The sequence below is a fragment of the Hyaena hyaena genome, unplaced genomic scaffold, assembly GCF_003009895.1.
Source record: "Hyaena hyaena isolate Hyena2069 unplaced genomic scaffold, ASM300989v1 scaffold_362, whole genome shotgun sequence".
Taxonomy (NCBI): Eukaryota; Metazoa; Chordata; class Mammalia; order Carnivora; family Hyaenidae; genus Hyaena; species Hyaena hyaena.
The window spans coordinates 12,193-35,420 of NW_024080998.1; the positions used below are offsets into that span (position 1 = coordinate 12,193).

Sequence of the window (23,228 nt, forward strand, 5' to 3'; positions counted from 1 at the left end):
AGACAATACTAGAGCTGACAGTATGTACTGTAAAACACTTAAAAAAAAAAATCTTTTCAAGAGCCAACGAGAGTCATGTCTTTCTCTTTGTGGTCATGAAAAGCTGACCTTCAATAAAACCCATACCAGTTTTGGGGATACCTCTAACAGGGATCGTGGAATCTTCCAGAAGACAGAAGTGCTGAGATAATGCACAAATTTGAAATGGGGTCAGTGCATCGTTGCATCTTTAGAAAGATGAAGAGAGCCTCCTCTATTAAAAGTCCACTTAATCATCTCACATCTTTCATAACTAACTAAGGAAAAGGAAAGTGTGAGTGAGTTTCCATTTGAGAGTAGATTTGCTCAGGATCCATGCAGCTTCAGATTTTCAATATCTGTTGAGTTGTGTCATGTAAAATATGTACCTTTAATAAAGTCTATAAGGAATGCCCTCAACTGGAAACTTTTCTGACTGCAGAGATGCCTTATATTGATAGAGAGTAGGGATTCGGCCACACATACTCAGATCACCCAAAGAAGAAAATATAGGGAGGTTCTGCACTTTCTAGGAGGAATAGCTAAGAAGCAGAAGGATGCTTCTGTGTGGAAAAGAGTCTGGTCAAAGCTTCAAGAGGAGAACAGGAGAGAGACCCTCTGGGAGGGTGGAGTACATGCTAAGTACCCACCAGGACAGCTGTCATAACACAAGAAGCCTACTATTATACATACACAGTGCAACTTTTACAGGTTCAGCAGCCTGATCATGCTCAACAGTCATGTGGGAGCTCTGTTCCTGTTTTATTTGGTTTCTTTAAAAGATGAATGGAATGAGGGCTTTCCGAGAATTGGGGTAGTCCTCAAACATCTTGAGGTAGAACCTAAAACACAAGAAAGAATAATTATAAAAAGCAGTGGTCAACAGTGGAGGTTCGCTGAGTCTGAAATCTTTATGACTAATCAACCTACAGTTATTCAGGGCCTGACTCTTCCAGTCGGCCATTTGTCCATCTTCTTTCTCCCTCCTGCACCCTCTCCTGTAAATGTTGAAGCTTCTTGTGTTGGGAAAGAAAAAGTAACAGCCAGGGGCCAGTGGTGATGGTTGCACAACATTATGGATGTACTTTAAGGCCATTGAATGGTACATTTAAACTGGCTAAAATGCTAAATTTTATGTTATGTGTATTTTACCACAATTTTACCACAATAAAAGCCAGAAAGAATTGCTCAATGGATTTAACTGAGAAATAAGGAACCAGAGACCCTAAAGACAACTGAGCAAGGTTAATCCTAGAGAACTGGTAATGTTTCCAGGCAAATATCCCCTCATGAGGCCCAGGAATACCAAGAAAACCTTGTGTTACGGGTTGAACTGTGTTCACCAGAATAGATGCTTGAACTCTTAAACCACAGTACTTGGAAATAGGGCCATTGCAGATATAATTTATTAAGGTAAGATGAGGTCATACTGGAGTAGGGCAGGCCCTTAATCCAGTATGACTAAAGTGGGGAAGAGACACCAAGACAGGGACAGACAGGAGGGGAGGAGGCCAAGTGGAGACAGAGGCAGAGGTTAGGGATGGAGCTGTGTAAACCGTGGGACACCTCAGACTGTGGGCGCAACCAGAAGCCAGGAAGAGGCAGGAAGGGATTCCCCCTCAGAGCCTTCAGAGAGAATATGGCCCTACATATACCCTGATTTCAGACTTCTGCCTCTGGAACCACGAGGGAATAAATTTCTATTGTTTTAAGCCACTCAGTTTGTGGTCATCTGTTTTGGCCGCCCTGGAAGATGAACAGATGTTGTGAAATGGCTTTCTCCTTCAGTGATCAGGCTGTCCTCCTAGCTAACTGAAAGCTGGTAGCTCTCAAGTTACAGTCAAGATGATGCACTCTGTTAAGATGCCTTAATTTGAACTGGGGGACACACAGTAATAATATGTGACAAGAGGTGGCTGGTTTTCGGTGCTTGATTAGAGAGGTCTGATGAGTTGCTTCTCACAAAGCCCAGTTAGCCCTAGAAACAAGATGTCCTCTGGGCCTCCCTCTGGAGCAGTCTGACCTAACAGGACAGGGCCACACTTGGGAATTTGTTGTGGCACCCTCTGGAAACCCCTGGTGGAGGAACTGCTGTCCTTCACCTGACCAGACCCACTGAGACCACTTCTCAGGGTTCCCCCAACTGCTGGCGGATGCTGTCTCTGCCTCTCCCTCTCCGCCGCTGGTGGGCAGCAGAAGCTGGCTCAAGTGAGGGGGACCTGGACTATCTTACAGGCTGGAGGTGCTCTGCAGCCTGTCCCCACCAAGTCTAGGAGGTGGCTGGCATGGGTCATGAGGAGAGCTACTATTTCATTCATTCTGACAGGTCTGCATAAATTCCACTCTGAGGAAAAGAACCCATTCTTGGTTTAACCTTCTAAACTATGAAATTAATCATTAGCCTAACTAAAACCCCTACACAGGAGCTTAAGGGGTTCCCCAGATCCTGATTCCAAGGCTATTCTCCCCTTGGCTATCCCTCCTTCTCTCTGTCTCTCTCCAGGCACAAATGCCACTTTATTTTATTTTATTTAATTTTTAATTTTTAAATTTTATTTAAATCCAAGGTAGTTGTCATATAGTATAATAATGATTTCAGTTGAATTTAGTGACTCATCACTTACATATAACCCCCAGTGCTCATTCCAACAAGTGCCCTCCTTAACAAATGCCATTTTAGAAAAAGGATCTGAAATTCAAGTTTAAAGCCTGGTAACAACTTAGCATGTTACCCTCCTTCCCCCTGCAGTGAAACATTTAGTCAATGCCTTTGTCCCCACCCGATCCCAAGTGTAGGCTTTGGGAGAGAGGTGAAAGTCAGTAAAGCTTTAGGCTAGCCCTACAGAGGAAAGTTTCCAAACCCCTACAATTCCCCAGGTGAGGGGACAGTCCTGAAATCACATCACATAAGCATTCACTTACCTGCCTTCCCCAGAAGCCAGCAATGACCTTGGCTATGATTTATGGAGGATGGAGGTAGGGGAAAAGGGGAGTACCCATACCCAAGTAAGCCCTAATATTACACAGATTCCAGGAAAGTAATCCTGGAGTTTCCAGGGCTCTCTGATTACCTGGACCGTTAGCACCAAGCCTAGAATTAAAGAAAGTAGCCACATGAGACCTGGGACCAGGCTATACCCTGGAGGGACTATATCCTGGCTCTCCCTCAGAATTATCCATGAGGGTGGGGAAAGTACCGCCCATGGAACACACTATGTGGCAGAAGTGAATTGAACTGAAGCACAGAAATGGAAGCATCCTTGTACCTGTTGACCCTTCCCTATAGCCCACTGTCACCCAGTACCCACCAACAGCTGAGGCTTCGAGGAGGACCGCCTAACTCATGTGGACACAAGGTGCTTCTCCCTAGGAAGCCTTCTTCATTAAGGCTGTAGGTGGCTCCCAAACTTCTCCCAAATCAGTTTAGTTTCTCTCATAGAAAAAAAATTTTTTTTTACAATAGTGTCATCCAGCTAAAATTACAGGTTCAATGAAAGCCCAGGAAGTCAGACTTTACCAGTCTGGATTACTGTATCAATCTTACCTCATACACGCACATGTCTTAGGTTTCTACATCTGACTCTCATGGCTGAAAGCCTGTTGAGGGAAGAAAGCTACTAGGATGCTGCCACCCTGACTGCAAAGTTTACCTATGGTGGTGAAAAGCTCGCAGCCCAAGGAAACAAAGTGAGAAAAAGGCAAATGCAAGCCCTGGGAGGGACCAGGAGGCCAGGGCATAGCCGCTCCATTCAATGATCTCACCAAGGAAATTGGCTCCAGAAACGTATGTAAACAAGCCACCTGCGGTGCAGAAGAAAGAAACCATCATCGAAAGTGGATCACTATCACATTAAAACATCCCCTCCTATGGGGCAGCTACCGATGAGCGAGGGGCTAAAGACTTCTTTATGGTCACTGCAGTCTAGGGGAGTTTTCTTGGGGAGAAGGGAAAAGTGACAGCAGCTGCTTGTTCTCGAACATCCCTGAATTGCGAGGTGTGGCCGCGAACTGCTTGACCGGCTCCAGCCAGTCTGCTAGAAACTGCTATAACTCTGGCTCCCAGAGAGGATGCAGAAGGGGGGCCGGAGGTCTGGGGTTTGTTTTCGTTCTATTAAGTAACGTTTCCAGGCCACCTCCCACCTTTTCCCTTCTCCCGCGGACACCCACACTGCCAGTCGGCAGACTTAAACACTGGCGCCCAGACAAGACGAAACAACACACAGTGTGACAATAATAAAAATCTGAGTTGATGCCAGAAGTAGATTATCCTTTGGCATTTGCCCTCCCGCCTCTGCAAAGGAGTGTATGTAATCTATTCAAGTTTAAAGAATTGAGTGGGTGCTGCCGGGGGCTTTGCCCCCAACCCCCACGGGGGCTGGTGAGGTCTGTTTCTGCTGATTTTCAAGATTTCCTTTTCTATCCAACCATGTATGTCTGATATCAAAACTATAAATAGAAATCAACACATTTCCAATGATAGTAAATATATCCATTTTCTGCCCCACACTAAACTGGGAAACCAAGTTTCCCAAAGTCACCCAAAACTAATTTTTTCTCTTTCCACAATTATATAAAGAATGTTTTCTTATTTTTTAAAGTTTATTTATTTTGAGAAAAAGAGAGAGAGACAGTGTGTGTGCACATATTGGTGTGGGAGGGACAGAGAGAGAGGGAGAGAGAGAATCCCAAGCAGGCTCCACACTGTCAGCCTGTAGCCTGATGTGCGGCTGGAACTCACCAACCTGGAAGATCATGACCTGAGTCAAAATTAAGAGTCTGAAGCTTAACCAACTCAGCCACGCAGGTGCCCCAAGAATATTTTATTTTCAGATCTTTCCCTAACATACCTTAGTAGTTGGAAACTAACTTAGACAATGTAGCTTTTAAGAACATTCTCTGCTCTTCTTTGCTTGGCTAGTAAGTGAATATTTAAAATCCCACAGCCCCTTAAATTTATCTTCCTTAAAGATGACACTGCATCAGCAGTTCCAGAACTGTAATTTTCCTGACCCTAGGAGGAACCACTGACCTACTGCAAAGAGTCGATAAATTGCCTATGAATACAGAAAATGGCATATATCAATATATGGCATAATTTTTGTTTGATGTAGATACCATTAGGATGTCAGTAACATTTAGTTTTAAAAATGAATACTAATACCATATTGCAATTTAGGAAAATCTAGGTTCCATTTACATCAAAAAGGATGGGAGCCATCCTTTTTAGGTTAAAGGAGGTTAACCTATACAAGTACCACCTAAATATCAAAGGATTACTTGGACTCATTCACTCTCACCTGCTTATATGTGTCAACCTCACACCCTGATTCCTTGGGAACAGTTAGGGTTTCAAGTATTCTGTGACTTTATATCTGAGAATGCATTTGTAGTTGCAAAACCTCCCATCCTAATTTTTGATGAATTATGGTTCCCACACCTTTAAGAAAACACAAGTGGCAGGAAATATACCCCCTGACTACTCACTAGGCAAGTCTAGGTGAATCGGAGAAGACAAATATACAGAATTCATCTTTATCTGCTGACTCAGGAAGGACCAACACTCTGTGTACTCATGATGCTTAATTTTTGGCATTAACTTGACTGGGCCATAAGATGCCTAGATATTTGGTTGAACACTATTTCTGGGTAAGTCCATGAGGGTGTTCCTGGATGAGATTAACGTTTGAATCTATATAGTGACTGAAGCAGATTGCCCTCCCAGATGTGGGTGGGCCTCACCCAGTCCACTGAAGGCCTGAAAAGAACAAAAAGGCAAAGTAAGGGGAAATTCACTCTCTCTGCCTGTCAATAAGCTGGGACGTTAGTCTTCTCCTGCACTCGGACCGGAACTTACACCACCTCCTCTCCTGGGTCTCCAACGTGCATTAACAGATCATGAGACTTCTCAGCTTCCATAATCAATTCCTCAGAATAAATCTCTTTATGTGTCTATATCTATATTTGTATCTGTATCTGTATCCTATTTGCCCTGTCTCGACAGAAGCCGAACACACCACATGATGATCTTACCTCCTGTAACAGGTGGCAGCCTATTTCCACCCTGCCCCAAGCCTTGCACTACCCCACCTTCAGGGCATTATGATCTCACACCTTTCTGAGGACACCTGTGCCTTTCTTGAACTTCCAGGTTTAGATCAAAAACGCAGATGTGTTGTGGGATGGGAGGGGATGTCAGAGGCAAATCAAGATATAGTGTGTCATTTGTGCCCTCAATGCCCCCCCCCCCCATTTGCTGTTCAGAGCATACTCCCTGGGACAGACCCCAAGGAAGAGTGGAAATCTGGAGGCGGGAGAGACATTACCTTGTGGAATCCTATAGATGACTTCCCCAGGCTTCCTGAGCCGGCGCAATATATAGTCACTATGAATGTTGATTCCCATTCCCAGAATAAATAGGAAGATACCTGAGCAAAGAAGATAGAGGGAAGAAGTTAAAACTGTATCCTGATTTTGGTGTTTTTCTCACAAGCTAAGTTTTTTCTTTTTCTAAAAATGAAGAGAAGGGCATTTAATTTCAAATTCTAAGAATGCTACAAAGAATGTCAAAGGTTGGTCAATTAGCCATGGTCCCAAATTTGGGTGGAGAGGCCACATTGTTTCATAGAATAGTGTCACATGACAGAGGCAGGTGGGAGAGAAGGAAAAGGGAGACAAAACCATGGTCCAATACTTGAATGAATGAATGAATGAATGAATGAATGAATGAATAGCAAGCTGTTGACTCATTCATAAATAATTAAATTGTGGTTGGCAAACTCAACAGGTTTAATTCCAAATCCTCTTCCTTTGCCTTCCCACACTATAGAGGCTGGAAGTCTGAAAAGTGGTCATGAGACCTATTTCTGCCACAAGGATGTAAAGAGAAGTGAATGTTCTGAATGTTTCCTTGGAAATGTTTTGCTTTTCTGACAAAAAGGCAGATGGAACCAGCACCTCTTCTGCCTCCCTCCTCTTTCATTGCCAGATGTGATGCCTTGAGTTAGAGCAACTGTCTTGCAATCATGGAGTGACTAACATGAGGACCACATGTAAACATGTTAAGAACAGTGGAACAAAAAGTATAGAAAGTTCCTGGGATCTTAATGATATCTGTTAGCAATTAAAGGAATGCAGAAGCCATCTGCCTTTGGACATCCTTGCTATGTAAGAAATAGAAATTCTTAGTTATGAACTGGTTTTCTGTGACTCGGAGCATTCCTCATTGATAATCCATTCTCATGAAAGTAACGTGAGCCGGACTGGAAAGCTTGGCAACCAGCAAACTGGTTTCCAGCACTGCCACTACACACACTCTCTTGTTCCCCATTCATTGGTTCAGAAAGAGCCCTGGTCTTCGGTGAGGAGAGCCAGGATCAGGGATGCTAGGTCTTGCACCCCAATGGGTACTATTACAACCCAGAAACTTTCATTGTTCCACACAGATGCTCAACCTCACCTCTAAACAATGTGTATTTGTGCTGATCAAAACACATGAGGCAAAAAGCAAGAACACTTGGATTAAAAACAGTCAGATCTGGTATGGCATCAGATGGTGACTACACTTATCTTGGTGAGCCCTGAAAAATGTATAGAATTGCTGAATCACTATGTTGTGCATCTGAAACTAATATAACATTGTATTGCAACTATACTTCAATAATAATTTTTTTAAGGAAAGGAAACTGGGAAGAGACACCAATGGCAGGAAGTTGAGAGAAGGAGGGGAGATAGCACGCACAGCAGTGGACGAAGCAGGAACCTTGGACTCAGAGTCTGTGCTGTGGGTCCTTGGGCAAGTCACTGACTCTCTCTCAGCCTCCATTTTGTCATCTGTAAAATGGAGATTCTAACAGTACCTATTTCACAAGGATGGTACAGGACTCGTTTATGTGTTCATTCATTCATCCATTCATTCACTTATTCATTCAACTAATATTTACTGAGAGCTTATTATGTACCAACCACTGTCCTAAACACCAGGGATGCAGTAGTGAGAAAACAGTCAAGGTATCTGTTTCCATGGAGTTTACATTTTAGTGGCAGAAAACAGGAATGAATTCAAATAATTAAAATTATTTTAATTATCTAATGTCACTGCAAAGCAGACGATCATAGGATCATGAGATAGAGAATGAGATGGGGAGGGGAGGAGGTGCCTCTACTTTAGATGAGGTGGAGAGGGAAAGCTTTTCTGAAGATTTGGCATTTGTCCTGTGATTTGAATAATGTGAATGCACAGATCTGAGGGATAGCAATCTGGTATAGGAATTAGCAGGTGCAAAGGCCCTGAGGCTAGAATAGTTTTACTGTGCCTAAGAAATAGACAGTTTGCAGTTGAAACTTTAAGATAGAGGGAAAAGTGAGAAAATGTGTACAGGATGATAATTTAAAAAAACACGGTAAGCATTATATGCCTTGGTGAGGAGTTTGGATTTTTAAATGCAGGAGAAAGCCACTATCAGGTTTTAAGCAGGGAAAAATAGGAACTGATTTCTGCTTATTATTATTACAAAAGTAAAAATAAGAAGATCAAGACACCTTATTCCCACCACCTGGAAATTACCACCATTAAACACCTTAGTGCATTTCCTTCCAGATTTTCATCTTATGTAGTATCTAGGCCAGATTTTAATTTCCCCAGAGAGACACAAAATGCTTCTTATAGCTGGTTTGTGAAAACCAAACACTATAGGACCATATAGTTGGTCACTATCTCTTTTAAGACCATTTTGACCTCTACCCTTTTAAAAAAAGTTTTCACGGCACTAACTTCTTGAAAAGACTGGACTGTTGTACCTCAGAATGCTCCCCCTTTCTAGGTAAGACTGGCTCACTTTCTCATGGTGCATTCAACTTACATCTTCATTTGCCTTATTTCCTGTAAACTGGCATAAGTCATTCCCCTGTGTGGTTATGTTGCCAATTTAATATACAGTTAGGTACATTTGTTTGTTCCAATTTTAGGAAGCTTTTTTCCATTTAGATACTTTTTAAGTTCTCTTTAAATTTATTTTTTAAAATTCAAGTTAGTTAACATACAGTGTAGTAATGGTTTCAGGAGCAAAGCCCAATGATTCATCACTTCCATGTAACACCCAGTGCTCATCCCAACAAGTACCCTCCTTCATGCCTAACACAGATTTTTTTTTTTTACATTTTATTTATTGAGTAATCTCTACACCCCCTACGGGGCTCAAACTCACAACCTGGAGATCAAGAGTGACTGAGCCAGCCAGGCGCCCCCATTTAGATTCTTTTAAACTAAGTTATGAAGTTTTATGATTCAAAGGACAAAGCCATATCAAAAGAGAAGCTCACCCACCATCCCATTGTCTTTTCTCTAGACTCTACATGTCACCTTTTTAAAATTAGTTTTTTATCAATCTGATATTCCCTTTTCCAGTTTTACACACACACACACACACACACACACATACACACACACACACTTTCCTTCCATCATGGTCACATGAAAAGTAGCATACTATATACACTGTTCACACTTTATTTTTATGTAACTACATATTCTGGAGACATCTCACAGGAGTACACAGAGAACTTCCTTGTTTTGTTTTATTTTGTTTGTTTCTGTCTGTGGCTCCAGAACTCTCCACTGTACGTATGTATCAGAATTCATATAACTAATCCTCCGATCATTTGTGTTTTCTTTTTTCTTTTCTTTCTTTTTTTCTTTTTTAAGACAGAGAGAGAGAGAAAGAGAGAGTGAGCAAGAGCAGAGGGAGACAGAGACAGACAGTCTTAAAGTAGGCCCCATGCTCAGTGCAGAGCCTGATGCGGGGCTCAATCTCGTGATCCTGGAATCATGACCTGACGTGAAATCAAGAATCAGACTCTCAACAGACTGAGCCACCCAGGTGCCCCTGGTCATTGTTTTTTCAAATGTTAACGCTGACTGCTGCGTGGAAAAGGGGCCACTGAAGGCCAGCACCAGCGGTAGGAAGTTTAGTTTGAAGGTCACTATGGCGTTCCCAGCAAGAAGTCATCCCTGCTCAGACTAGGACAAGAGTAGTGAGGGAGAAGTGAGCCCAGTGGGCACATGTTATCGAGCCATATGCAGCTTATGCAGGCTGATGGATAGAACAGGGTTTGTGATGTAAAGAGAATTAAGGATAATCTTAATGTACAAAGTAATGTACAGTTGAACCTTCCCGACTTGAGTTCCTCTTGCGGATAATGAAAAAAAAAATTCAACAATTAGTGTCTTCTACTATTTAGATTACATGGTCAAAAAAGCCTCTTTGAGGAGGCACAAACTGATAGAGACCTAAAGTGAGGGACCAACCCCCATGAATATACGTGGACAGAACATTCTAGACAGAGGGAATGGTCTGTTCAAAAGCTTTGGGGCCAGACCAGCTTGATCATTTCAGGCCCAGTAGGAAGGCCACTGAGGCTACAGCACAGTAAGTGGATGGAAGCAGGAAATGGGGCTGGGAAATTGTGCAGGACCAACAATATTTGGGTGGCAGAAGCAGAGGCAGTGGTAAGGAATTTGTATTTTATCGTGACTAATAGAATTCTGGAGGATTCTTGGGGTTAGTGGGGAGGGGGGGAATGACATGTTTTTCAAAGAGCTCTCCTACTGCTATATAGAGGAAAGACCGGTAGCAGGGAGAGGAGAATGGAGTCACTGTGGGCTATTGCAGTAGGGTGGTGAAGGTGATGGTGATTTAGGCTATGGGAAGGGATATTCCCTGGACATGGTCAGGTGTACTTACCCAGGCTAAACCGTATATCTGTGAACCAATCAGCAGGGTATTCAGCACAGTAAATCAGATAGTAGCCTTGGAGAAGTCCATTTCCCATGCAGAAAACAAAGGCTCTGATGAGGAACACAACTGGAAAAGGCCTCCCTCTAGTGTATAATGAGTAAACAAATGTCCTGGGGTATATGGGAAAGAAAGGTCAGGATACACTGTTTAAAAAAAAAAAAAAAAGCAAATGGAATGAAACAATAGACAATTACATCAAACCCATTTTTAATTAATTAATTAATTTTTTTAATTTTTTTTTTTTATTTCTAGGAGAGAGAGAGACAGCGTGAGCAGGGGAGGGTCAGAGAGAGAGGGAGTCACAGACTGAAACAGGCTCCAGGCTCTCAGCTGGCAGTCAGCACGCAGCCCGACGCAGGGCTCGAACCCACGAACCGCGAGATCATGGCCTAAGCGAAAGTCGGACGCTTAACCGACTAAGCCACCCAGGCGCCCCTAATTAATTAATTTTGAGAGAGAGAGAGAATGAGAGAGGAGCAGAGAGAGAGAGAGGGAAGGAGGGAAAGTAAGAGATTGTGGAGCCCAGAGCAGGGCTCAAGTTCACCCAGAGCCGGGACTCAAACTCACAAACTGTGAGATCATTACCAAAGCCAAAGTCGGATGCTAAACTAAATAAGACACTCAGGTACCCTACATCAAACTCATTTTATAAAATCATTTCCCATGAACTTATTCAAAGAAGAATATTATTATTCAATTCTACAGCAATCATTTATGCTATTATTTGTTTTGCTTCATTAAAATCCATAGTAATCACCATTTATTACCTTATTTTATTTTCGACCCAGCCATGAAAGGTAAATTTCATCTCCATCCAGGAGTTAATAAGTTTAATTCTATGCACCCAGGATTGGAGATCAGCTTCATATCATTCTACAAGTAAAATCCAGACTATACTGAAGAAAGGGAAAGCCTGGCTTGCCCCAGGCACCAATGGAATGACATTTTTATAACAGCCACTCAGCTATGCAGCTTTCTATATGTCTCTCTGATATGGTTTAATTACTGATATTGTAGCATTTCTAGAAAGTGGACTGCAGAATCTCTTGAAAAAAAGATATTCTTCTAAATGTTATGGAATCTAGGGTAATCTAGGAAGATTGAACTACAACAAATAGAAATAGCTTCAAAATAAAAATATATCAAGGTACAATTAAATGCTAGACATCAACTGTACCTTCTTTGTAATTTTCCTTCTTTTATGGTTCAATATAACAATCATACAGGTAAGTTCATAAATCTATGTGAACAGTTTTTTTTTAATGTTTTTATTTATTTTTGAGAGAGACAGAGCATGAGTGGGGGAGGGGCAGAGAAAGAGGGAGGCACAGAATCCGAAGCAAGCTCCAGGTTCTGAGCTATCAGCACAGAGCCCGATGCAGGGCTCAAACCCACGAGACATGAGATCATGACCTGTACCAAAGTCCAAACAACCGAGCCACGCAGATGCCCCGTGAACAGTTTAATGCATAACTATTAAATAAACACCCACATAGTCACTAATCAAGTCAAAAATCAGAGCATTCCCATCACCTCCAGAAGCCTCCATGGGTCCCTCCCTCTTTATGGTACCACCATCACCCAGGGATAATCACCATCCTGATTTTTGTAGTAATTATTTCTCTTTGCTTCTTTACAATTTTGCCACAGTTGGATGCATCTATAAAAATATAGTTTATTTTGTTTATTTTTAATTCCATATAAGTGGACTCATATTCTAGGATTATTGGAGTATCCATTAATGTCTTATGTCTTTAACTCATATTGTTAACATAAGCATGCTGTTGCAACATAAGCATGCTGTTGCATATAAGCTCTATAGTTCAAGCATGTTGTTGTAGATAAGCTATATAGCTCATATATTTTCATTATTGTATATTACTGTTATGTATGAATATACCACATGCGTTTATCTATTTTACTTTGATGGATATTTAGGTCACTTCCCTAGTCTTACGACCACTCAGAGCTATTTTCTCATTATTTAATGATTTTACATTTTATGTTTAAACCTTTGCTACATTTGGAATTTCTTTTGTTGTAAGAAGTTAGATAAGAATCCAACTTTTTCTTTTCCTAATGCTAGTAAATTTACTTAATTTTTTTCCACTGACATGCACTACCATTGGTATTATTAAATTATCATAAAAATTGGTTCTATTTCTAGACTCACAATTCTGTTTCATTGATCTATTTATTGCCAGTATTACACTCTTTTAATAATTGTACTTTTAATATATCTCTTAATAGTAGGGGGAGCTGTTTTTTTTTTTTTTTAAAAAAAACTCTACTCCCAATGTGGGGCTCAAACTCACAACCCCAAGATCAAGAGTTGTAGGCTCTACTGACTGAGCCAGCCAGTTGTAGGTGAGGCTATTCTTTTTTTTTTTTTTTCTTTTCTTTTTTGAAAGACAGCGTGAGCAGAGGAGGGTCAGAGAGAGAGGGAGTGACAGACTCGGAAACAGGCTCCAGGCTCTGAGCTGACAGCACAGAGCCCGACGCGGGGCTCGAACCCATGAACCGCAAGATCACGACCCAAGCGAAAGTCGGACGCTTAACCGACTAAGCCACCCAGGCGCGCCTAGGTAAGACTATTCTTAAATCATTACTCTTTTGGAGGATTTTCAACTTATTCTATATTATTTATTTCTTCATTTGAACTTTAAAACCAACTCACGGAACGCTCACCCTGCAAATTTTAGAAATACTCTTAAGTGTAAAAATTAATTAAGGGAGTGAAATAGCAGAAGGGGGACCTCCAAGAGATCATTTTAAAAAAAAGCATAAAAGCAGAGAAAAAAACGGCAAAAAAAAAAAAGTCAGAATCAACGTTTTCAAAACTCTGGGTATCAGCCAAAGGCTTGCAGCAACCTGGGGAATATTTAGGCAAGAAAATAGCTGAATCTCAGGAAAGGCAACAAACATCGTGTATTTTAACTTACTTACCTTAGTCCCATTTTCCACTTTCCAGCTCAGGACAGCCTGACAAGTAACAGCCCACATTCCCAGGATTGGAAGGAGGAAAACAGGGCTGGAGCCTTATTCCCAAAGAGAAGCCATCATGTTATCTGTCTGGGGGTTCCCCTCAAAAGACTTGTCTTTAGACCACCTCACTCAAACCTACCCAGAGCTAAATGTTTCTGGGGAACAGGGATGTTTCTGAATGTTTTACTAGGACAGTAGCCTGAGGCAACGGATAATAGGTGGGGCAGATAAAAAGAACTCATCCAAAAGCTTTAAAGGAAAGATGGAGGAATGAGATGCCCATAAGGGGTTTTGTAAATCTCAGGTCTATTTCTGGGAATCTAGACAGCCATGCACATGCATAGGACCATGAACATGTTCAAAAACAGACCTGAAAATGTCCTAAGCTCTCACCTCTGATTGACCTTGAGGTTTGCGCAAGTAGTTAACAAGGCTAAAAGCAGACCTGTAAACTACATGGGCGATTATTGACTGAGTCTCTAACAGGCACACAGAGGTCCTTGGCAAAGACCAGGGAGATTTAATTGGTTTCAGTGTTGAGGGAACGCTTTGTCCATCATTAACTGATCATTGAGCTAACGAGCAGCATCTTCAGTGGCCACGATGATAAAGATGAAGAGTTCAGAGAAGTCACTAAGCAAACACACCACTGTGACAATACACCGCAACAAGAACAAGCCCCAGGGAGAATCTGACTTCCAGAGCTGCCTCACAGTATCATCAGAAATGCTTCCTTTTCAACAATCAACCATGGGACGTACAAAGAAGCAGGGGAAGAGGGAGGGAGGCAAACCACAAGAGACCCTTGAATGCTGAGAACAAACTGAGGGCTGATGGAGGTAGGGGAGAGGGGAAGGGGGGTGATGGGCATGGAGGAGGGCACTTGTGGGGATGAGCACTGGGTGTTATATGGAAACCAACTTGACAATAAACTATGAAAGAAAGAAAAAAAACTAGATAAATAAATAAACATTTAAAAATAAAAAAAGAAAAGAAAAGAAAAAGGAAGCTATGACCTATACACAGAGGGAGAAAGCAACCAAAAGCCCAATCACTGAGCTTACTGGACAAAATCTTTAACTATTTTAAATATATGCAGATACACATTAATACGAGAACTTGTCCACAAATCTTTATAGCAGCATTATTTATAGTAACCAAAAATGAAACAACTCAAATGTGAATGGATGATGAATGGATAAACAAAATGTTGTACATCCATACAATGACACATTATTAAACCATAAGAAGGAATAAAGTGGTGGTATATGCTACATGGAGGGACCTTAAAAACAATACCTTGTGAGAAAGAAGCCAGTCACAAAAGGCCACATATTATATGACTCCATCCACATGAAATGTCCAGAATAGACAAATCCTTAGAGACAGAAAGTAGATAGGTGGCTGCCAGGGACTGGGAGATGAAGGAATGGGGACTGACTGCTACCAGGTACAGGATTTCTTTGAGGGATGATGAAAATATTCCAGAATTTGACAATGGTGAATGGTGCACAATTTTTTTCATATATTTAAAAACTATTTAATTGTACACTTTAATATGATGAATGTTATGGTATGTGAATTATATCTCAATTTTTAAGTTAACTAAGAGAAAAATTCAGGCAGTGGTGCACAAGGGTTAAATTGTAAGACTTTTCGGGGTGCTTGGATGGCTTGGTCTGTTAAACACCTGACTCTTGGTTTTGGCTCAAGTCATGATCAAGCCCCATGTCAGACTCCATGCTGATGGTATGGACTCTGCTTAGGATTCACGCTCTATCTCTCTCTCTCTCTCTCCCCTATTCTCTCTCTTGTCTCTCTCTCTCTCTCTCTCTCAAAATAAATAAATACTTTTTTAAAAATTGTAGGGCTTCTTCCATTTACTAGATGTATGACCCTGTCACCTAACTTCATTTGTTGTGTCTGTCTCCTCATCCGCCCATCTCATAGGGTTGTGAGAATTAAGTGAGTCAGTATGCTTAGAATGGAACAAAGAAGAGATCAGTAAATGTATCGTTCTTGGCAACATTATGTTTATTAGGTTGTTGTTGATATTACCCTTTTATTCAGGTACAGGCAGTTCCTTTGTACTCACTCAGATCTTTTTTTTGTGTGTGTCCCCCAGTACATTTTTAAGTTTCTTCCCAGAGATTTTGCACATTTTTTGTTATGTTTAATCCTACACTTTTAAAAATCTTTTTTGTGTGTGACTGTCAATGGGATTTTCCATTTACCTTTATTAACTGATTGTTTTACATACAGAAGAAGGCCTTTTATTTTTCTAATATTAATATATTAATTTTGTGAACAAATCAGGAGACTCTAGATGCTGGTGAGGATGTGGAGAAATGGGCACCCTCCTACACTCTTGGTGGGAATGTAAATTGGTACAGCCCCTCTGAAAAACAGTGTGGAGATTCCTCAAAAAATTAACAATAGAACTCCCCTAGGACCCAGCAATAGCACTCCTAGGAATTTACCCAAGGGATACAGGAGTGCTGATGCATAGGGACACATGTGCCTCAATGTTCATAGCAGCACTCTCAACAGTGGTTAAAACATGGAAAGAGCCTAAGTGTCCATCAACGGACGAATAGATCAAGAAGATGTGGTTTATCTATACGATGTAATACTACATGGCAATGAGAAAGAATGAAATCTGGCCATGTGTAGCAACATGGATGGACCTTGAGGGTGTTATGCTGAGCGAAATAAGTCAGGCAGAGAAGGACAGATACCATATGTTTGCACATATAGGTGGATTAGAAGGAACTTAACGGAGGACCATGGGGGAGAAGAAGGGGAAAAATAGTTGGGGAGAGGGAGGGAGGGAAACCATGAGAGACTCTTGAATGCTGAGAACAAACTGAGGGCTGATAGGGGTGGGGGAGAGGGGAAGGGGGGGGTGATGGACATGGGGGAGGGCACTTGTTGGGATGAGCACTGGGTGTTATATGGAAACCAATTTGACAATAAACTATTAAAAAGAAAAGAAAAGAAATATATTAATTTTGTTCTCAACCACATCCTGAATTCCTTATTATTTATAATAGTTCTTCAGTATATTTTCCAGGATTTCTTGCAGCTAATGTTATACTCCTCTCTCAGAAGACTCTGGAAGCCTTCTTTCTTTGACCGTGCTCTGGAATGACATATGCAGTACTAGAATTACACAGTCTTTAAAAATTTGGCAGAAGCTTTTTGTGAAATCTATCTAGGACTACACTTCTGGGAGAAGGGTTTGTTGCTATCTCTCTTTCTCTCATTGTAATTGGTTTCTTTGTCTTATCTATGCCTTCTGGGGCATTCTAATAAGTTCTGAAAAATATGTATTTCTCATAGAAAATCATGCTTACCATTCAAGCTTTTAAATGTATTCACATAAGTCTGAGAAGATAATATTTTATGATACTTTTAAATTGTCAATATAGTTTTTCATTACTCCTTCACCACAAGGGTCTTTCTTTACTATCGTTTTATAGCAACACCCCTTCCCATTCCTGGTAACCACTGACCTGTTCTCATTTTCCATAGTTTTGTCATTTCAAGATTATGTTAAGTGGATCAAACGTATGTAATTTTGAAAGTGGCTTTTTTCACTCAGCCTGATTCCTTCAAGATTCATCCAAGTTCCAAGATTTATTTGGAAGTGAAAAAAAGGAAGCTGAAAAATGCATATTACAAAAAGCTTGCCACGTTTTTGTAATCAAGGAAAGGAGGGGGTGCCTGGGTGGCTCCATCGGCTGAACATCAGACTCCTACTCAGGTCATGATGTTGTGTTTGTGGGTTCGAGCCCCACATCAGGCTCTTTGCTGCCAGCTTAGAGCCTGGAGCCTGCTTTGGACTGTGTGTCTCCTTCTCTATCTGTCCCTTTCCTGCTTGTGGTCTCTTTCTGTCTCTCAAAAAATAAAATGAAATGTTAAAATGAATTTTTTAAGGAAGCAAAAAAATATATATACATATTCATCTTTTTATAAAAGCATTATTGAGATAAAATTCACATATAAGAAATTCACCCTTTAAAGTGCACAATTCAGGGGCACCTGGGTGGCTCAGTCGGTTAAGCGCCCGACTTAGGCTCAGGTCATGATCTCACAGTTCATGGGTTCGAGCCTCGCATCAGGCACTATGCTGCCAGCTAGCTCGGAGCCTGGAGCTTATCTTTGGATTCTGTGTCTCCCTCTCTCTCTGACCCTCCCCTACTTATGTTGTCTCTCTCTCTCTCTCTCTCAAAAATAAATAAAACATTAAAACAAAATTTTAAATAAAGTGTACAATACAGTGGTTTTTAGTATAGTCACAGGGTGTGCAGTCATTACCAGTATCTAATTCCAGAACATTTTCATCACTCCAAAAAAAAACCCTATAACTGGTAGCAGTCAATTCCTATTTCCCACCCCATCCCAACCACCAACAGCTTCTGGTCAACACCAGTCTACTCTCTGTCCGTAAGGATTTGCTTATTCTGAATATTCCATAGCAATGTAATCACACACGGTGCAGTCTTCTGTGACTGAGTCATTTCACTTAACATAATGCTTTCCAGGTTCATCCCCGTGGTAGTAGTGTATCAGAACCTCCTTCCTTCTTACAGGTGAATAATATTCAATTATATGGATATATCACAATTTGTTTACCCATTTGTCAGCTGATAGAAATATGGGTTGTTTCCACTCTTTAGCTACTATGAATAATGCTGCCATGAGCATTCATGTCTAAATTCCATGTGAATGTATGTTTTCCTTTCTCTTGGGCAGATACCTAAAAGTAGAATTTCTGGGCCTTATGGTTATGTTAACATTTTGAGGAAATGATAAACTGTTTATCAAAGTGGTCACCTTTGTTTCTTTTGCAAAACAAAACAAAACAAACCCTAAAGGATAAATGAGAAACTAATTTTAAAAGAGGCTTAGCTATGGAGGGCAGAAGGAAGGGAAAAGGTAAAGGATGTAAGGGATTGAGATGGAAATGACACTTCACTGAATTGACCATTTTTTATGTAGCTTTGAAATATGGCCCATGTGAATGCCTTTACATGTTCAAAAAATAGCAAAAAGAGCAAACTGTAAAATTGAAAACAAAGTGAAACATAAATCCAGTTGTATCTGAAGTTGGTAGCAGAAGTGCCTACACAAGAAGAATCCTTTTAAACATGGTACAATGACTGTATGTCCCTACTGTCCTTACAATGGGATATACTCTAAGGACAGAAAGAATGGCATAGAAATAACAACTGCCTTATTTTATTTTTATCAGTAATAATGGTACTGTAACAAATTATTTTATGAATATTGTCAGAGAAAGCAAACAAGTAAACATGTTTTTGTGATTTAAGAGCTAAGATTTTCATGGGGGCCTGGATGCCCCATTTGGTTGAGTGTCTGACTTTTGATTTTAGCTCAGGTCATGATGGCAGGGTCATGGAATTGAGCCCCATGTTGGGCTCAACACTGAGTGCTGAGCATGGAGCCTGCTTGGTATTCTCTCTCTCTTTCTCTCTCTTGCTCTGTCTCACTCACCCCTTCTGCCCTTCCCCCTTGCTCATGCTCTCTCTCACTCTCTTTCTGTCTCTCTAAAACAAAAATAAAAGTAAAAAAAAAAAACCCTAAGATTTTTGGTGTAAAAGAAAAGGATATGAATATAAACTCAAAGGAAATGTAATGTTAAATTTGAATTGGAAGTATCAATATAAATTCATGACTTATAATTCTGACCCACTCAAAGTCCTAGGAGTAATGACACACCAGTAGCAATAAGTACCAGGTCTTAATTTGTGAGTATTATTCTCTAAAAGAAGCTGGCCACCATGGAGAAATAGCTCATTCCAGATCAGAGGCAGGAAAAGTACAAGTTGAGACAGAAGAGTTTTGTAGCGCTGGAAAGTAAGGAAACAATCAAAGATTAAAAGGAAAATGACAGGCGCTGTCAAAATTACATAGGTGCCAACCGGAAAAGGAGTTCCACTGGCCAAATTTGGGACAAACTGGTTATCAAAAAGAATAATGACTACAGTTGATGGTAAATATCTGTAAACTGAGGTTAATCTTTACTATCGCATTGGATTCTTGTAAAAATTAAATGTTTATGCAAGGAAAAATGCCTGACACAGGATAGTTACTGAAGATTTTGTTTCTCTTGCCATTCATACTCCATCACGCTTTGAGGGCCTGAAGGTAGCTTGAGCTCTCAAAGGAAAAGAGTCCTGGAAGGGTACAGAAAGGTTATTTAAGATTTTTTTAAATAGTCGCTTGCCTCCCAGTGTGGCCCTATCAGTGCCAACAGTGCCCCCCAAACTGGTCCTTGCATGTGAGCTATGCTTCCAAATCAAATCATGCTTCTGCCTCACCCCTAACCTCTAGACGTTTTAAGTCTGAATCCAAAGCCAAAACGCATTGTATCTCATCCAAAGGAGTGTGTAAGAATCAGAACAGGCTCATGGCTGTAATAAAGAACTCTAAAGTATCAGAGTTTCTACACAATAAAAGTTCATTTCTTGCTCGTGCCCTGGTGTAATGTTGATCAGCGGTGGTGTTCTGCTCCACAATCCTTTCAGGACCCAGACCCTTCCAGAGCACCTTCCTCTGTGGTCGGCAAACAGAGAGAGAGCATGGAGGATGGTGTATAGGTTTTCCCAAGGGCCAAACCACAGGCTGGAAGAGACCTCGCTAGGACATGTAGCCTCGCTGGATTTCCCAGCAGGAAAAGGAAATTGGGTTGGTGAAGCCCAGCATAAGCAACAGGTTCTCCAAAGTCAGGAACCCCAGGAGGGCAAATAAAATCCTTCCGATGTGAATGATTTTGCTGCTAGAAAGCTAGAAGCAGTTCAGAAGAAATGTTCCAATGTAGAAAGAGATAAAAAACAATGAAGATAAAGCAAAAGAGAGTCAAGTAGCCCAAGAGGTTGACAATTAGTGCTGTGGAGGGCTGCAGGTGAGTTTCACACTTAGATCCCACATATGCTCTGAGACTCAGTCTCCCTGGTTTGGGACTGCTTTGCTTTAATTCCCTCCTACTCTGCTAATGACATTTTCATTCTCTTCTGTTTGTTCTGATACAGAGACTGATAAGCACTCTGTAAAGATAAAGTTTTCTATCACTGCTAAGTAAATATTCATTTGCGACTCTTATTGGAAAGGGTTAACTGAAATTCCAAATCCAAATTAAACCAAAGAAACAACCTTTAAAATTACACATCTTCCACAGACCAACTCATATTTAACTAAGTCTTCTTCAAATATAAATGGTATTGCTAAGATTATCAAGCCTATTGAAGATTTTTCACTATATGAAATTTTAGACTTCATTGTCAATCAAAATAAATTCAAATTCTATATGTAAATACAAGGTTTCCATGTATATATTTACTTGTTATGTGTAGTAATAACTTCTTTCTCAGTCCTTGTCCCCCTTCATCTACCACCCCATTGTTTTCCTTTTCTTTGTAGCAAAACTCCTTCAAAGAGTTGTCTATACTCGCCATCTCTCTGTCTCTCCTCCTCTTCTTTCTCCCTTCCCCAGCCATAGAAACTGATCCTGGCAAGACCACCAGAGACGTTCATATTTCCAGATCCAAGAGCCAATTTTCAGCTCTCTTCTTATTTGACAAGTTAACAGCTCCATCCTTCTGAAAACACTTTCCTCACTCAGCTTCCTGCACACCACTTTCTCTTGGTTCTTCTTCTACTTTACTGATTTCTCCTCCTTTTCCTTTGCTGGCTTCTCTTTATCTACTTGACCTCTAAATATTGGAGTGTTCCACATGTACCCCAATGTTCAAAGCAGCACTCTCAACAATAGCCAAAACATGGAAAGAGCCTAAGTGTCCATCAACGGACTAATGGATCAAGAAGATGTAGTTTATCTATATGATGGAATACTACATGGCAATGAGAAAAAATGAAATCTGGCCACGTGTAGCAACATGGATGGACCTTGAGGGTGTTATGCTGAGTGAAATAAGTCAGGCAGAGAAGGACAAATACCATATGCTTGCACATATAGGAGGATTAGGAGGAACTTAACGGAGGACAAGGGGGAGAAGAAGGGGGGAAATAGTGGGGGAGAGGGAGAGAGGCAAACCATGAGAGACTCTTGAATACTGAGAACAAACTGAGAACTGATGGTTGTGAGGGAGAGGGGGGAGATGGGCATGGAGGAGGGCACTTGTGGGGATGAGCACTGGGTGTTATATGGAAACCAACTTGACAATAAACTATTTGTAAAAAATAATAATAATAATAATAATAATAAAATAAAAATAAAATAAAGGCAGGAGAAGACTGAAATAAATAAATAAATAAATAAATAAATAAATAAATAAATAAATAAATATTGGAGTGCTCCAGAGTTCAGGATACTTTTCCTTGTTTATGTACACTATAGATGAGACCATGTCTCATATCTTTAAATATCATACATGTATCATATGTCTCATATCTTTAAATATTGTACACAGAATGACACCTCCCAAATTAATGTCTCCAGACAGGATGTCTGCAGTCCTTGAACTCAGATTCATACAGCCAATGTGCCACTAGACTTCCAGTTTAAAGGATATCTCAAACTTAATACATCCAAACTCAAACCCCTGATTCCCCACACTCCCCAAAACGTGAAGTCTCCCTCATCTCAATAAATGGCAAGTTCATTCTTCCCAATTGCTCAAATTGTGGACCTTGAACCATTGTTGACTCTTTTTTTTTTTTCTCTCTCTCTCTGCCTCTCTCTCTCATATACCACATTAAGTCTATTATGAAATCATAGCAGCTCTACATTCAAAATATTTCCAGAAACTGACTGCCTCTCATTAATTCTATCAAATAGAAAAATAACAAAAAAATCTCCAAAACTTGGAAACTTAACAGAATACTTTCAAACAATTTATGGTTCAAAGAGAAAGCTTCAAAGGATACCAAAACTATATGGAACTCAGTGAAAATGAAAATTACAATATATCAAAATTTATGGGACACAGCTAAATCAGTGCTGAGAGGGAAATTTGTAGCACTAAATGCATACAATAGAAAATAGGAATGATTTCAAAGCTCTCACATTAAGAATCTAGAAAAAAAGGTCATAATAAATTCAAAAGGGGCAGAAGAAAGGCAATAATAAAGATAAAAGTAGAAATCAATGAAATTCAGAACATTAAAGCAATAACTAAAGTGAATAAGACAAAGAGCTATTCTTTGAAAAGAGCAATGGAATTTATACAACTCTAAAAAAGACTAATAAAGAGAAAGAGAGAAGACACAATCAGGAATGAAACAAGGGCTATCATCACAGAACCTGCAAGCATAAAAAGGATAATAAGGAAATACTATGAGCAACTCTGAATACATAAATTTGACAATTTAGATGAAATGAACCAAATCCTTGAAAAACACAGCAATCAAAACTCACCTTAATGAAACAGATCATTTGAATAACTC

At 40.4% G+C, this 23,228-nt stretch overlaps 1 protein-coding gene across 1 annotated transcript in view; it reads right to left on the bottom strand.

Annotated features, from left to right (window-relative positions):
- Positions 1-761: 761 nt before the first annotated feature.
- Positions 762-23,228, bottom strand: part of SRD5A2 (steroid 5 alpha-reductase 2) — a 39,711-nt gene continuing 17,244 nt past the window's right edge. Inside the window, exons 2-5 of the mRNA XM_039250292.1 lie at positions 10,758-10,921; positions 6,342-6,443; positions 3,669-3,819; positions 762-860 (exon numbers count right to left, since the gene is read on the bottom strand). Of these exons, the coding sequence (XP_039106223.1) occupies positions 794-860; positions 3,669-3,819; positions 6,342-6,443; positions 10,758-10,921 (484 nt within the window). The 3' untranslated portion in view covers positions 762-793. The remainder of the gene's footprint in view (positions 861-3,668; positions 3,820-6,341; positions 6,444-10,757; positions 10,922-23,228) is intronic.